The sequence below is a fragment of the Microtus ochrogaster genome, linkage group LG1 (assembly GCF_000317375.1).
Source record: "Microtus ochrogaster isolate Prairie Vole_2 linkage group LG1, MicOch1.0, whole genome shotgun sequence".
Lineage (NCBI taxonomy): Eukaryota > Metazoa > Chordata > Mammalia > Rodentia > Cricetidae > Microtus > Microtus ochrogaster.
The window spans coordinates 21714072-21730227 of NC_022027.1; the positions used below are offsets into that span (position 1 = coordinate 21714072).

The 16156-nt window shown below is 45.2% G+C and overlaps 1 protein-coding gene across 1 annotated transcript; it reads right to left on the reverse strand.

The window, feature by feature from the left end:
• Positions 1 to 1419: 1419 nt before the first annotated feature.
• On the reverse strand, positions 1420 to 6697 carry Tlr6 (toll like receptor 6). Its single transcript, XM_005359390.2, has 2 exons — positions 6550 to 6697; positions 1420 to 4227 (listed from the first exon to the last, which is right to left on the reverse strand). Exon 2 carries the CDS (start codon positions 4201 to 4203, stop codon positions 1774 to 1776), a length of 2430 nt encoding a protein of 809 aa, XP_005359447.2. The 5' UTR covers positions 4204 to 4227; positions 6550 to 6697; the 3' UTR covers positions 1420 to 1773.
• Between the last annotated feature and the right edge of the window lie 9459 nt (positions 6698 to 16156).

Genomic DNA, 16156 nt, shown 5'->3' on the forward strand with positions numbered 1-16156 from the left:
ACATTTACTAAGAAAATCAAAACACACAGACAAAAAGAAAAAATTAGGTCAACAATAATACCCCCTCCGTTTTTGTAACATCAAATTTTTTTCTTCTCTAAACCTGTCAACATGCTTCAGCTCCTCATGCCTGCTGTTGTTCAGAAACTTTTACCAATCTACCTGTACACACATAGGAGGGTGAAGCCCAGCGGCAGGTCGACAAGCAGCTACGGGACTCTGTGAGGACTGACACATACCATTGCCCTCTGTCTGGCTAACACGAAGCCTTGTAGACTCCTGCTCATACTGAATCCATCTAGGAGAGAGAACTCTCTGTGAAGGAGAGAGTACTTCCCTAAAATGGACTGTGTCGCCGGATGCGACTGAGCTGCCTCTGACTAATATAATGAGTGCCGCTCCCACCCCGCAGCCTCAGCCCACAGCTCAATGGCACCAGAACTTCCATCTACTTTCTGTCAAAGACATGAAGGAGACAGAAGCTGTGTCTGTCAGCCTTGTGCTGCTGTGAGTGAAGACCCCAAAGGAGGAAGTGACCATGGCTTCAGTCCAGGTTCACCTGAGTCTCTAACTTTGGGACCTGAGGTCATGCAGAGTATCATGGCAGTGGGGACATGTGATGGAGGGGTTATTCACCCTATGGTGATGACGGAGCACAGAGAGAGAGAGGGGAGAGAGGGCGTGAGAGAACACTCCTAAGCTAATTGTGGCAGCTCGTCTCTGTAAATGCCAGCACTTGGAGGCCGAGGCAGGAAGGTCACACTAGGCTCAGGGACAGTCTGAACTATGTGTGGTGAGACCCTGACTTAACAACCGCAAGAAAACACTGGGCAGTGGTGGCGCACACTTTTAATCCCAGCACTTGGGAGGCAGACGCAGGTGGATCTCTGTGAGTTCAAGGCCAGCCTGGTTTATGAGGTGAGTTCCAGAACAGCCAAAACTGTGACACAGAAAAACCCATCTCAAAAACAACAACAAGAAAAAAACAAAACAAAACAAAACAAAAAACAAGAAAAGAAAGAAAAATGAGCCTTGAAGAAAATACAACCTTCAAAGGCATGTCCCTAATGACCTACTTCCTAGATTTAGGACCCCCCATCCTAATGGCCCATACAGCTGTGAACTCAGCAGTAGGTAACTCCACCGATGAAGTTGAGCACCTTCATAAACTACTTAGAATAGCACCATCAGAATTTTCCTCAAGGCCTTCAAGCATGAGCCTTTAGGGACATTTTATCTCCAAATCATACCTGTTAGGTTTTTGCTTGTTTATTTGTTTGTTTGTTTTTGTTTTGTCCACTTGGCACAAGCTGGGGTCACATTTGGGAAAAAAGAGCATCAAATAAGAAAATGTCTTGATCAGATTGTAGGCAGGCTTGTGGGGCATTTTCTTGATTACTATTGATGTGGAAGGGTCCAGCCCATAGCGGGAGATGCCACCTCTGGGTAGATGGTCCTCAGTGCGATAAGAAAGCACACAGAACAAGATGTGGAGAGAAAGGTTGAAAGCAGCACTCTTCCACAGTCTCTGCCTCAATTCCTGCCTCCAGACTCCTGCTTCAAGTTCCTGCCTTGATTCCCCTTCATGATAGACTGCCACCATAAGCCCAGAGAAACCTTTCCTTCCATAAGTTGCATTTGGTTATGCTGTTCATCACAGTCACAGACCCCGAACTAGGACACCATAAGAGAAGTAGCTCCAGTTAGGAACGTAAAACCACAATGCTCATCCGATTCCAACTTGGCAGTTCATTAAGTTTGGAAATCCAAACTTCAAGTTCCCACATCCTCTTCACTGACTAATATTAACTTCGTACTAAAAGAAGCTCTAAGGTTGGCCCAAAAGAGTCCATGTTTGCTCTTCTCCGCAGGCCATTCCAAGTAAGTCCGCTGTGTCATAAGAGCCCGCAGCTTGTGGTACCTACTGGGAATGTTATCTTGTGGAATGGGCTCCAGCAAGATCAGGATTAAGTTATCAGAGCCTTCGTGGAAGAGATTGTGATGGGCAAAGTAGAGCTCATAATGGCACCACTCACTCTGAATGAAGTGGGGAGACAACACAAAGATGGACTTGTAACTCTTCTCGATGGAATGGATGATATTCTCCACGATGCTCTTGCCAGGGATAAAGTTTCTCTCATGGAGGCAAACCCGTATGCCATCTTTCTCTAGGTTTGGTAGTAATTCATTCTTCACCCAGGTGGAATCACGTTCACTGTATGAGACAAAAGCATGGAATTGGAGTTTCCTCTGGAGTTCCTCTTCGGGGACGTTCCTGGCCCTGTGCCGGGTCTGTGTCCACTGACACATCATCCTTAGGTACCAGGGCAGATCAAAGTAGAGCCAGAGGAAAGCCACGATGGCAGCCAACACCAGCAAAGTGGCCCCGACAGTGACAATCAGCAGAACAGTATCACAGGACAATGGAGACATGTGGAAGTCCTGCAGTGGGGTCCCCTTAGCGCTTTCTGGGGAGTCACACCTGTAAGAATCGGGCCAGCCCTCTACCACTTCTCCTGACACGTGGCCTATGTTTTTGATAAACTCTCTCAGCTCACATGTACATCGGAATGGGTTGTTCCCTGCTGCTAAGGACCTGATCTTCTGACAGCTCTGGAAGAAATCCACTGAGGGGTGGGAAACTGAATTATGCTCGATGACCAGCACAGAAAGGCTTCCAAAGGCCCCGCATCCAGGAAGGTCCACTAAAGAATTGAATGCAACATTGAGTTCCTGCAAAGCTTGCAGGTAGGTGATATCTTTAGGGATGCTCATTATTCTGTTGTTGTGAAGGTCAAGGACCTTGACCTTGGGCGGCAAGCATCTGAAGACAGAGTCAGTAAGTACATTTGAAGAAAGGTTTAACACCAATATGCTCTCTGCCCAAGAGCATGTTTCCTCATATGCATGAGAGTCCAAGGAATTCAAACTAACATCCAAAGTTTCCAGAGAGACCATGTTCTTAGTCATGAGACTGACCTTGAAAAGGTTCTTCAAGCTATTCTTTTGTAAGATAAGTGTCTCCAATCTCCTTAAGGTGGAACAGTTATGGAATATACTGTCCGTGAAAACATTCTGGGTAAAGTTCAGAAACGTAAATGTGCTTGGGGACTGAGGGCAGATCATATGGATGAAAGGCGTGCGTGAGAGAGTCAGCATCGTGATGTTCATATCAGCAAACACAGAGTACAGTGCTTCCTTCACAAAGATAAACACCTGGTTCGTAACATGCTCTATTGTCAATGCCTTCAGTGTTGTCTTTGAGTAAATGAAATTTTCATGATTGATGCTTTCAATTATCGTTAAGTTGTAAATATTGAGATACTCCACCGGTCGGGGCCGAAGAAATTGGAGAAGTTCAACAAAGCACTTCCAGGTTGTTTCCACGTGGTGGAGAGTCAAATTGAATAAGGTTGGCCCTCTGGTGAGTTCTGATAAGAATGTAATTAACCTTTGACAGTTTCCATCGTTCAACTTAATATTACTCAGTTGTAAACATCCCAAAGCGTTCACAGTTATGTTCACTTGCACAGAGAACAAGCTACTTGGATGAAAGACTAAATGAAAAGTGTTGGTGTTCAGAACCTCAAGACTTTCGTTCTCACCATCTTTGACCTGATAACCCACTAAGTCCAGAAGAAGGTAGTTCAGGTGCAAGTGAGCAATTGGGAGCAGATCCAATTGTCGGAACTTCGTAGCGCTTAATCCCAAGAAACTCAGGTGCGTCAAGTCACCAAATCCCTTATACACGGGCAGCAGGACGAAGTTGTTGAATGAGAGGTCTAAATGCTTCAGGCTCACCGCAGGGCAGCCAGAGATGTTTCGCAACTGATTGTGAGAGACATCCAGATATTCTAAATCCGGGCTGAACTTGAACACACCAAAATCAAGTGTCTGGATTCTGTTATGGGAGAGCCTCAGAACCCTCAGCTCCGGCAGATAGCGGACATCAGACACCTGCAGCTCGGGGATAGAGTTTTGAGACAGATTTAAGGATTTTGTTCCTGGTGGCAGGTCTTTGGGGACACGAGTTAGGTTCCTGTTTGAATAGTCTACTGCAGACTCAAGTTCATCAGAGAACTGGATCGTGATTCCGACTATGAAGACCAGGATGCAAACAAAACGAAAACTTCCTGCAGCGGGTTCTCTATCTCGGGTCATGATGCAATGGTTAGCCCAAAGGGACTGTACCATTTGTTTCATAGCATTTTTACTTGAGTTCAAGTCCTAGAAATAAGAGAGACTTTAAGGTGAATAAAGATTAGATAATGGCTTTTAAGCTTCCACTTCTCAGAAACTCAGATATTTCCTCTCTAGCAGTCATCACTAGCCCATGTTTTTATGTGAAATTTTCTCAGTCTGTAGCTACAGGGGACAATATGAACTTTTAATCAAAGTACCGTGATTAAGTGTTTTGACTAGTCTAGGGGGCTAAAGGATTCGGGGGAGGGGCATCACCTTTGTTCCTTACTCAGAACTTTCTCAGGACTAGAGCAACCTCCTGGGCAGTGATTGTCAAAAAACAAAAGCTGAGGACAAATAGACTAGCTGCGGTCACCTGAGCCAGAGGTAACAAAGAATAGACACGCCAAAAGGCCAGAGAAGTAAGAGAAAGGGAGAACGGATATGTAGACACCAGGAAAGTGGGGCGAGGAGAGACAGGAAGAGAGGACAGAGGCAAGGAAGGGAAGGCAAAGAAGCGTAGAGGGATCAACATAAATACACACGCAAGAATCCATACCACTCGGGCTCTGACTTGCATAGAAAAACATCTGAGCCACAGGGGGCCAGAAGCCAGCCAGAGACTGTGTACTGGGCTTTGAAGTCAAAGAATTCTCCACCACCAACTTAATTCTCACAGGGGCATCCTGCCCTCCCACCCTCACCCATCCCGATACAATCACATTGACAACTCAAAGTCGGCAGACAGCCAGGCGGTGGTGGCGCACGCCTTTAATCCCAGCACTTGGGAGGCAGAGGCAGGCGGATCTCTGTGAGTTCGAGACCAGCCTGGTCTACAGAGCTAGTTCCAGGACAGGCTCCAAAGCCACAGAGAAACCCTGTCTCTCTCGAAAATCCAAAAAACAAAACAAAACAAAGTCGGCAGACATGTTTCAAGGAAACAGGAGCATTCGGGTCCTGGCAGAGGTTCATTTCATTGGTTCTTTTTGATGCCAGAGATTTATTTTTAATCCCTGGATCTCAGCTCTTTGACACGCGTTTCATAAAAAGGAGCATGCATTTCTCCGACAACTATTAGCCTAGAAGCTATAGAGTGAAGGAAATGAGATTCAGCATGTGACAGTCAGAAGCTTGGAAGTTTCTACAGCTCACACAAAATGGGAGAAGAGAGAGAACTATGTCAAAACACACCGGAGGAACCAGCCACAGTAATGCAGGGTAACCTGCCCTAGGGAAGCCCAGGCAAGGGGATTAAGAGTTTCAGGCCAGTCTTGGCTATATAGGGAGAGCATGTTTCAGGAAAAAAAGCTAAAGCCCATGGAAGAATCTAGAAGGTATGTGAGGCTAAAGTATGTCAGCAATAACTATTTTTTTCCAGAGCCCAGAAGGCTTCATGTGTATCTCATGAGATCACAGACATTGATGTACATAACAATGACATTGAGTGACGAGAAAAGTCTACCTGAGTGAGACACGGAAGCAGGCGCCCAAGCCCGCAGACCTCGTGTTTCAAGGAGGACAGATGACTGAGACTCCCTGGCTGGCTCCACCCTCTTTTGGGTTCTATTCTATACGTAAAATTATTTGTGAGCTTGGGGCACAAAAGCAGACGTTTCTTAAGTAGAGCCTTGTATCGCAGAATAACTGGGAGAGGCTTCATCTAGCAGCTGACGGGAGCATATGGAGAGACATCAGGCAGAGCTCAAGGAACCCTGCGGAGGAGGGGGAGGAAGGATTGTAAGAGCCAGAGGTGTCAAAGACACCAGGAGACTGTGGTCCTCAGAATCAACCAAGCAAGGTTCATGGGGGCTCACAGAGACTTGAAGCGACAATCAGGGAGCCTGCATGGCTCTGAGCTAGGTCCTCTGTATATATATTATGGCTGTGTAGTTTGGTGCTCTCGTGGGACTCCTAACAGTGGCAGTGGAGGCTGTCTCTGACTCTTTTGCCTACTTTTGGGACCCCTTTCCTTCTACTGGGTTGCCTGGTCCAGCCTTGATAGGAGGGTATGTGCCCAGTCTTACTGTAACATGTTAAGCCATTCGGTTGATATCTCAGAGAGGTCTGCTCTTCTCTAACGGGAAATGGAGGAGGAGTGGTTCTCGGGGAGAGGGATTGGGAGGAGTAGAGGGAGGGGAAACTGAGGTTAGGATGTAATATATGCTGTGCTAAGGTAGGTAGATAGGGAAGAGGGGTGGATCGGGCAGGAATTGCGGGGCATGGTGCTGCATACAATCAAAATACATTGTACGACATTCTCAAAGAACTAATAAATTAGAAAATTTTAAAATCCACTTGAAATATACCCAAAATAAAATGTTATATGTAAATAAGCATGCTTGTATTATTGATAGTATTAATACATACATAAAGAGGGCCAGCATTTTCAACACGATGGTAGAGAATTGATATTCATAGATGAAGTCCCATCCTTCAAATTCTTCTGACAGCTTGTGTGTCTTGTTCAGGGGATCTGTCATTCAGCCGCCGTGTGACCACGAGGACACATGTGAGTCCTGGAAGTTGCTCAAAACCTCAAGCAGTTCTTAGGGTACGCATTCTGAGAAGCAGCGCCAAACTTCAGTGTATACGTGGTTGAGGGGGTGGGACAACCGGAAGATCTCCCTGGAAAATTCAAGAGTTTCTGTCTTTCTAAAGGAAGTAGGAATGGACAGGAGTAAGATTTATACATCAAACAAAAAGTGAAAGAAAAAAAGGAACAGTCAACACAAGCCCTATTTCAAAAACCACAAAGGTGGCAGGTGGAGGGAGTCGCTGTGAAAATTAAAGCCACGAGAAGGGGAAGGGTAGTTAGTAACGGTGAGCAAGGGCAAGCATGAGGAGAATTTTGTCATCAAGTCAACACAAACACAAGAGAAACCCGGCTTTGTCAAACTCTGGGTGGAGGAAGAGTGCTGGACTCGAGGTCACAGAGTTTAGGAATCCGGTCTTATTCACTTCCACCACTTAAATCATGTTTGTTCAGTGGGCACGAGGCACGGTAGAAACTAGCGCTGGAGATACGAAATCACACCGGAGCGACAGAATTAGCCTTTACTCCACAACGCTCACGAATCGGTGAGAGGTACCGACCAATTAAAGATTATAATACTACATGACTGGGACTAGTCACTAGTACAGACAGTGTGCTGTCGCGTCTACAAACGACTACAAACTCCGTGAATGGAGGAAACAGCCCAAATCAGAGGGGATAAAACCACAAGAGTCTGCTCACTTCCTTGGCTACTGCTGAAATGCCAACTGTTTTCTGTCTAGCGTTAAGTCACACATTTGTCTTAGGTGGTTCAAACGATAGCCACAAACACAAAATCGTTTTGCAAAAACTTCAAAGAAAGGTTACCTATTCCCTACACCGCCGTTACCATTTTCTTTCTCATTTAAAGCGTCAACACAATAATTTGAAAAATCCAATTTGAAAAATCTAGAAAAGCCTTCTTACTCACCAAGACTTCCTTCTCGGAAAAGAAAGTAACTTCTGAAGTGCTCTGAAAAAAATATGAGCTTGACCAAGCCCAGTCCTTAGCCCGGGAACAGCGGTACGTGAGTGGTTTGGCGCCATCTCTTGACCCTCGGTGGGATTACCCCACGTATAAAATCGTTCCAATCTAAAACAGCTTATAAATCCTTGGAGCAAATTATGAACGTTTTGTAATTACTAGAAATATTTATCTAAGACACGTCTTATGTTTTCAGGCTAAATTTTAAATTGCTGCCAGGACAAAAAAGTTATGAGACTCGATTCTCTGCGACAACAATCCTTCACATTTCCCCCCAGAAATGCCTGTCATTCAAGCACGGTTTGAGCATCTTGGGACTGACAGAGATACTTTAAAAATAAAACAAGCTTAAGCTCGTCACTTGCCTTTTAGGATAGTCAATTTTCAAGAGAAGTTTTGTGACTGATACACATTTAGCCTGGCTTCACAGTCTGACAAACATTGGATACTATTGGGTGTTCTAATTTTTTTGTTTTGTTTTGTCTTTGATTTTTGAGACAGGGTTTCTCTGTAGCTTTGGGGCCTGTCCTGGAACTAGTTTTGTAGATTAGGCTGGTCTCGAACCGACAGAGATCTGCCTGCCTCTGCCTCCCGAGTGCTGGGATTAAGGGCGTGAGCCACCACCACCCAGCTGCATGTTCTAATTTTTCATCCTGGAAGAGCAAACAATGCTGGAATCCTTCTAGATCAGACTAGAAATTAGTTTTCTAAAGACTGTTTAGAATTTGAGTGGGAGGGGCATACCTTGAAGACGACAGTTCCTACCCATGATTAACCCCAATAAAAACACAAAAAAAAAAATTAAAAAAAAAAAAAGATTTTGAAAATGCTTCCAGTCCAGGCTGGAAGGCAAAGAGAATGAAGGCCAGCCCCTTCAGCCAGGTGTTCCCGTACCGAGCCTTCTCTCTTGATTAGCTTGTGCAAAGAACTGAATACAGGAGCTAAATAAGTGTCCCCTAATTGATCTAACTGCCAAAGCAAGTTAAGACTGTACGTAGGACAATGCTGAGCATAGGAAGAAATTACTTCTACTTTCAGGAGAAAGGGAAGAGAAAGATCTTACTGTTCATCCTTACTCACCAAACATAAGAGGAAGTCTGCTCGGAACTGGGGAGGCTCAGCAAGGAGGGAGGGAGGCAAGGCTGGCAGCTTGTGAGCAGCGAGTGGGGGGTGTCACCGGGAGAGGGGACACAGGCAGAGGGGAGAGGAGCCAGAGACAGGGAGGGATTGCAGGCAACACTGGGCCTGCTTCTTAAGAGAACGCATGATACATATGTATACACACAAACGTGTGGGCACACGCACGAACACACACACGCAGGCGCACACGTACACATCACTGAAAACTGGTCACATGACTCATGTCTCAACTGTATTGCATAATAATGTTGACATTTGGGGAGGCAGACACTTTTCTTGCTGGGGTTGCTGCAATCCTCAGAAGCGCCTTCAAGGGGAAGACCAAACCAGCCAAATTCGTGTAACAAGGAAGAGCCCACATGACAGTGAAATGAGCAGAGGCGAGAACAGTGAGCTGAGTTCCTCGCGTGGCTACTTGCGAGCTGTGAGGCTTTGGCTAAGTTGTGTGACCTCGCTGAGGCTGTCTTTACCTGCAGAATGGTCAGAATTGTGACTTTCAGGGATGATGATGAACATCAGGTGGCTGGACCAGGGACCACCCAAAAGAGAAGGCAGGAGAGTAAGGGGATTTGAATCCTGTGAAAGCCGGTGTTTTTAAGTGGGGAAGCAGGGAGATCAGAGGACACTGTGGCCAAATGAAGCAAAGCAAGCTGCAGCACCACAGCCTGGCACGCGTGGACAGGGCTTGTCTTCCCGCCAGCTTTCCTCGGAGCTCTTCACAAGGACCCATCAAGTTCCCGCCAACCCTCAGAAAGGTGCTGGGGGAGAAGCACTTTCATCACCCCCACCTAATGCCCGTTCCGGAGCAGCTAGGAAACGGATGGCCAGGGGTGGGTGGCCCCAAGACTGTGGGCCAAGGCCCAAGACTCACATGAAGAGGCACAGGCAGACACCCATTGGACTTGGACACAGAGCCGATGAATGCCTACAGCCAGGGGCTGGAGGACTCACCACCCTGCATTCATTTCCAATTCTCTGACTTCTGGAACCTTAAGCAGAATAAATTGTTGTTGTTTTAAGCCACATGACTGAGGGTAACTTATTATGTCAGCCACAGGAGATTAATACCAGGATTGCACACATATCCTGGAACAGGCATAATTCTTTTCTCAGAGGTTACTTCAGAACTCTTGTCTTCCAGACAAGAACCATTACCATTGTATGACCCTCTCACCTTAAAAAAAAATGCCATACACACATACACATATGTCATTTTTTGAGATAGTATCTCACAGATGGGCCTCAAATTTGCAATCCTCCTGCCTCAGTTCCCCAGTGTTGACATGGTAAGCATGTGCCGACTTTATGTTATTTTATTTTTAAAAATGCCACAGCAGGATAAGTAAGATAACATGGCCCGAGGCCAGCTAATATCCTGTCCCAGTTCAGACAGAAGCAAAACATGAAGTACTGACATTAAAGCTAACATTTGCTATTGATTTTGTGGGGGAGATAAGCCACGGCTGTGTTTAAAAAAATGTATTTGTAGTACATACAACCATATGATGGTATCCAAAATATATAAAGTTTCCAACAAATCGGTATAAATGTGACTGAGAAACCCAAAGGGGAGGGCAAGGTAAGCCAAGGATATTAACAGACGGCTAGCAGAGGAAGTCGAAATGGGTCTGACAAGGGGATGTACACAACCAAGCATCCTCACTACCCTTGGGAAAACACGAATTCAGATACCCCTGGTTGTATATCACTGCCCACTCCTGAGACAGACACAAATCCAGACCCTTGGTGATGCCAAGCCTGAGTGAGAATGATAGGAGACAGGAGCTTGTCAACATGTCCAGGGGCCTGATTTGTTTATAAATGGTCAGAGGAGCCAGGCTTTGAAGCCACGCTTGAAGCTCTTCTGATTCTATCGATGCCGTAGGAGGATCTAGGAGCTGAGACCTGTACACTACCTGGTGTCTTGTTTCCTAACAGAGCACTCCCAGGGGCCTGGAGGTGTTTGTCCTTGGCTTTCTGCTCATTTCCCTGTCCTTGACTTTCTTGCTCATTGCCTCTGTCTTTCACTCTGACACCTGAAGCCAATCCTTGAAATTAGTTTGCCTGATGTTTCAGATTTGGTGTTTTGTTCACTAAGTTGAGCTCCACCAGCCCTTGGCTAATTCCAGGGTGTTCGGCAGTTACGCAGAAAACCCCTGATTATATCCCAGATACTTTTAATACCAGTGGCTGCACTCAAGCTCCAGCCACCATCTGACTTTTTCGGCGCTCTGATTTCCATTTCCACCTCAAGTCTGTTGAAATAGGAGCGGCGGGGCTGCGTCCCCGGCACCCGGCCGCCCACATGGCTAGCTCTAGCTTATGCCCCAAAATAATTACACAGAAAACTGTATTCTTTTAAACACCACTTGGCCCGTTATATCTAGCCTTTTCTCGGCTAACTCTCACACCTGGACTAGCCCATTTCTTATAATCTGTGTAGCCCACGAGCTGGCTTACCAGGTATGATCTTAACCTGCGTCTGCCTGGAGTGGGAGAATCATGGCGACTCCCTGACTCAGCTTCTTTCTCCCAGCATTCTGTTCTGTTTACTCCTCCCACCTGTGTTTTAACCTATGAGGGCCAAGCAGTTTCTTTATTGCTTAACCAATGAAATCAACAGATTGATATATGACACTCCCACATCCCAAGTCCTTCCCTCGGATGCCAGCAATTCCCCGGCCTTGCTGTGTCCGTCTGCATTCCCACTGGGCTACCTTATGCCCTCTTCTCAGTCCACGTTAAGTCGCTCTTTTCTCTGGACCATGGAGCCCAAGCTACTTGAGGGAGTTGGGAGTAAACATCTGCACCACCCAGAGCTGGTCTCATGTAAAATGCATACTGTGTCCCAACCTGAAGGGGTGCGATTGTATCAGCTTCCGCACCCTGGCCCAACTCTCCACTTTCTCACGCTCCACGTTCACCCTCCTCTGACTCTCCGACCTTCCTCCCCTTCATTCTTGATTCTTGGCTGATGAGCTTCGTACCACACAAGGAAAACAGACCTGTCCATAGGGCAGGGTCCTGCCCTCTGCGAAGCTCTGCCAGCCTGGCTGCTCCCACAGGAGAGGAGTCGCTCTTGCCTTGTCTCCTCAGGAAGTCGCTCTCGCCGCCGGTGTCCTCACTCTGCCTTAGTGCCAGCGTTATTCTGCACTCAGCATCGCGCTTTCTCTAGAAAGCAAAACCCTTTCTTTAAATGCACAGCCTCCTCATCCTTGTTCCTCCTCACACCGGAACACGGCTGATATTTTTCCACAGCCACTCTCACAGTTATTCACCTTCTCTTCCCTTAAACAGACACCGTTCGGGTTTCCTTCCCCTGCTGCTCAAGAGAGAGAACGCTTTTCAAGGTCATAAACGGACTATCATAATGTCCAACACAGTGGTCGGGTTTCCTTTTCCATCTCATTTGGATTATCAAGCAGCATTTTACATGGCCGGAACATCTGGGCGTTCTGGACACCCAGCTTCCCTCCCCTTTTCTTGAATTAAATCCCTGTGAACTCACTGGCATTGCTCCCCACTCTATGGTCCTTTCTGTTTTGAACTTCTCTTCTTTCTCCCATCCTGTCTGGTGGCATCAATGCCAGTGACTCCCCAGTAACCATCTCCAACCCAGATTTCCCTGAACTGCAGACCCCTTCTATCCAATTGCCTGCTAAACACTAACCAGGCTATTCTTGTGGAGAACCAAACGGTTACACACACCCTCGCTACCTTAATCTCCCAAACTACCCTTCACATCCATTCTCATCTCTCTTTGATCTTTCTACTTGCCCAGAATCTCAGTCCATGATCCTGGGAGTAATTCGTGACTTCTTTCTCTTGTTGAAGCTATCAAAATTTACATCCAATCCAAAAACTAATTTTTCTGTACTTTCTTCAAAAATAGATTAATAAACAAAGTCCTTTCCAAGCTCCGAATCACATTCTCCTGATGGTGAGATTGCTGAGGTCAAGGCCATCATCGCTATCATTGGATCACAGGGATAAGCAAAGTAGTTCCTTATTGGCCTCTGCATTTGCCTCTCCCCATTCAGTCCCATCCACCCCAACCCCGCCAGACTCAGACCCCATAATCACAGCAGCCTTCTATTAAAAAACTGCAAGGCTTCCCTTCAGCTCAGAAGTATAGACGTACCCCAATCCTTCTCACCCGCCACACTCTTCGCCTCACAGGTTCTACGAAACCTTTGTTCCTTCTGGTATGCTATCAAGGGAGGGCCTCCAGAGCAGAGCCAGCATTACTTGCTACATAATACATGCTTTTGAAAAGTTGTGTTGCAAGGGTGGAGGGATGACTCAGGGGTGAAAGTGCCTGCCACACAGACAGGCGTGTGAGGCCTGGAGTTCAGATCCCCAGAAGCCCAGTAAACACAGGGTGGGCCTGGAAGCCCACTGTAATTCTAGCTTTGACAGGCAGAGCTGGGATGCTCAGAGCAAGCTGGCTGTTGACTAGCCAGCTCAGTGAGCGCTGGGTTTGAACAATAGGTTCTGCCTCCTTGAATAAGGTAAAGAGCAATTGAGGATGATTCCCTGCCTCAACCTTGGACTTCCATATGTGTGTACACACACACGTACCCACACACAAAGAGACCCACACACACATACACACACACACACACACACACACACACACACACACACACGCAAAAAGAAAAAAAAAGAAAGAAAAACATTGTCTAGGGCTAGAAAGATGACTCAGCAGTTAAGAGCATTGCTCTGTTCACAACCATCTGTAGTAAGATCTGGCACCCTCTTCTGGCCTGCAGGCATATGTGCAGACAGAACACTGTATACACATAATAAATTTAAAAATCTTAAAAAAACATAGCAAGCCAGATGTGATGGTGCACACCTTTAAAAAAAGAAAAAGGAAAAGCATTGACTAAATTGTTCAGCCATGCTGGATCACAGCAGAGGGCAACTGGGACATGCCCAGTAAAGGCCATCTGACTATTGCAGAGTTCTCTGTATAGGAGTGAACTAGGAAACATACTAAATATCCACTGAGTAGGAAACCGATACATTGTGACACAGAATGGGTGTCTAAAGGACAACAAAATGACTGCCATAGAGCTACATGGATTAACATGATTATTCTCAGGCAAAACTTACTGTTAGAACTGGGAATGCTCTAAGGTAGTAGCATGGTTGTCAGGCATGCAGGATGCCCTGGCTGTGATCCCCAGCACTATCTAAACTGGGTACAGAGGAGAATTCCTGTCATCTAGCACTGAGGAGGTCGGGTCAGAGGAATCAGGAGTTTGTTTATTTATTTATTTATTTATTTATTTATTTATTTGTGGGGAGTGGGAGTGGGAACACAGTTTCGAGGCAGGGTTTGTGTAACAGCCCTAGCCGTCCTGGAAATCGCTGTGTAGACCAGGCTGGCCTCGAACTCATGGAGTTCCACCTGTCTCTGCCTCCTGAGTGCTGGGATTAAAGGTGAGCACCACTATGCTCAGCTGAGAATCATCACTTTAAAGACATCTTTGTCTACATAGCAACTTTGAGGCTAGCCTGAGATACTTGAGACCCTATCTCAAATAAACAAATAATTTAATGTTGAATTAACAAGTACCTATAGTTATCTGTAAAATTCTAACTGATTTGCATATAATTTAAATAACATAGCATTTAAAATAATTTTTTATGCATTTATCAGTAAGGGTATCGGCAGTAAACACTCAAAAATATGGGTAAAGAGATTCACAACTACCTCAGGACAGCAGTGACCTTCAAAGAATGTGGAGAAAGAAAGGAAAGCTCTTTCAAACAGATCCCTAACACTTTTTCTTTCAAAATAAAAGTTATAAAATAAATAAGTCAAAAAACTTAAGACTTGATACATCTGAGCTTCTTCGCGGCATTTTCTCCCTTTTCTGCCCACAAAGAAGTATTTATCCTATTTTCTTTGACTTCTCTATATGTTTCAAACAGCCCAAGATGTTTTAAATCAAAACTTAAATCAAAATTTAAGTTTCAAAAAAGTGAAACATCTGGAAAAAACCCATTGGCTTGAAAGCAGCTACTTTTGGATACAGGTCATAATCTACAGTGGGGCGTGGCACAAGGAACCGCCTTGTTGCTTGGATTGTTCAGCCGATAAGTGTTTGCTACACAGGTGTGGATTTTCGGTTAAAGGAGAAAAAGGAAGTCCTCCCTGGCTGACTGGGTTGCTGCCCTCAGCTGCGTGTCAGGGACAGCAGAGGCAATGGCTGTCTCTCGGCAGGCACAGAAGTCACAGCACAGATGCTGAAGTCAGTGGTTCATTGAAACCTACCTGACCCACCCAGAACACAATTTGGTAAGGGTCACAGTTTCAGAACTGGAAGAAACAGGGGCGAGAAATGCTCTGTGCTCTGTTTTTGAAGAGGAAAGTGGGGTACAAGGGCCAAGCACTAGGATGGGTATTAAGTTCTGGCTCAAAACACAAAGACCAATCTCGATTTAAAGCCGTTCCACCCTTTGTGACATCCAGATGACTTCCCAGTTTTTCTATGAATATAAAAATAAAAAGCATCTATTAGCTTCAATTTCCTTATTCCATATGGAAAATATAAGGAAAGAACCAGAAATGACCCGATTGTGATCACATACATTGTTATACCAAAAAAGTACAATGTTGATCTTAGAAGAATGCTTTGATTGACACATGTCTACCAAGAAAGATAATTGTAGGAAAAATAAAAAGTATGTGATAATCTTGCCTTAATTTTTTTCAAAAAAAAACTTTGAGATAGGCTGTCCATATGCAGCTCGTGCTGGCCTCAAGTTTGCTGTGTGGCCCTGGCTGATCTCAAGCTTGCAATTCTTCTGCCTCGCTCTGCTGTGTTCTAGACTTATAGACATGCCCATCATCCCCACCTCCAGCATCTTGCCATTTTTGTAACAAGAAAAGAGCTGTCTATGTATCTATGTCTTTATTCCAGTAAAGAAGAGCTACAGTAGAATCCATACACTTAAAATGATAGTCAGGCAGTGGTGGTGCACGCCGAGCAAGATGTTCTCAAAAATTAAAAAGTTAAAAAGGGTTAGGAATGTAGTTAATGTTTAGCATTAATAAATCCCTAGTACTTCCAAAATAATGATGATGATACAAAATATGATAATAATGCAGAAGATGATGATGATGATGATGATAAAAAAGAAGATGATAATAATGAAGAAGAAAATGATGACGATGAAAGTAACATTAAAGGGACAAGAATGAAGTTGTTGCCATTTTCTTTAATTTTGCATTTATAATTTATTTAATTTTTAGGTAAAGGCATTCCCATTTATTTAGTTGAGACCTAATACATAATATTCAT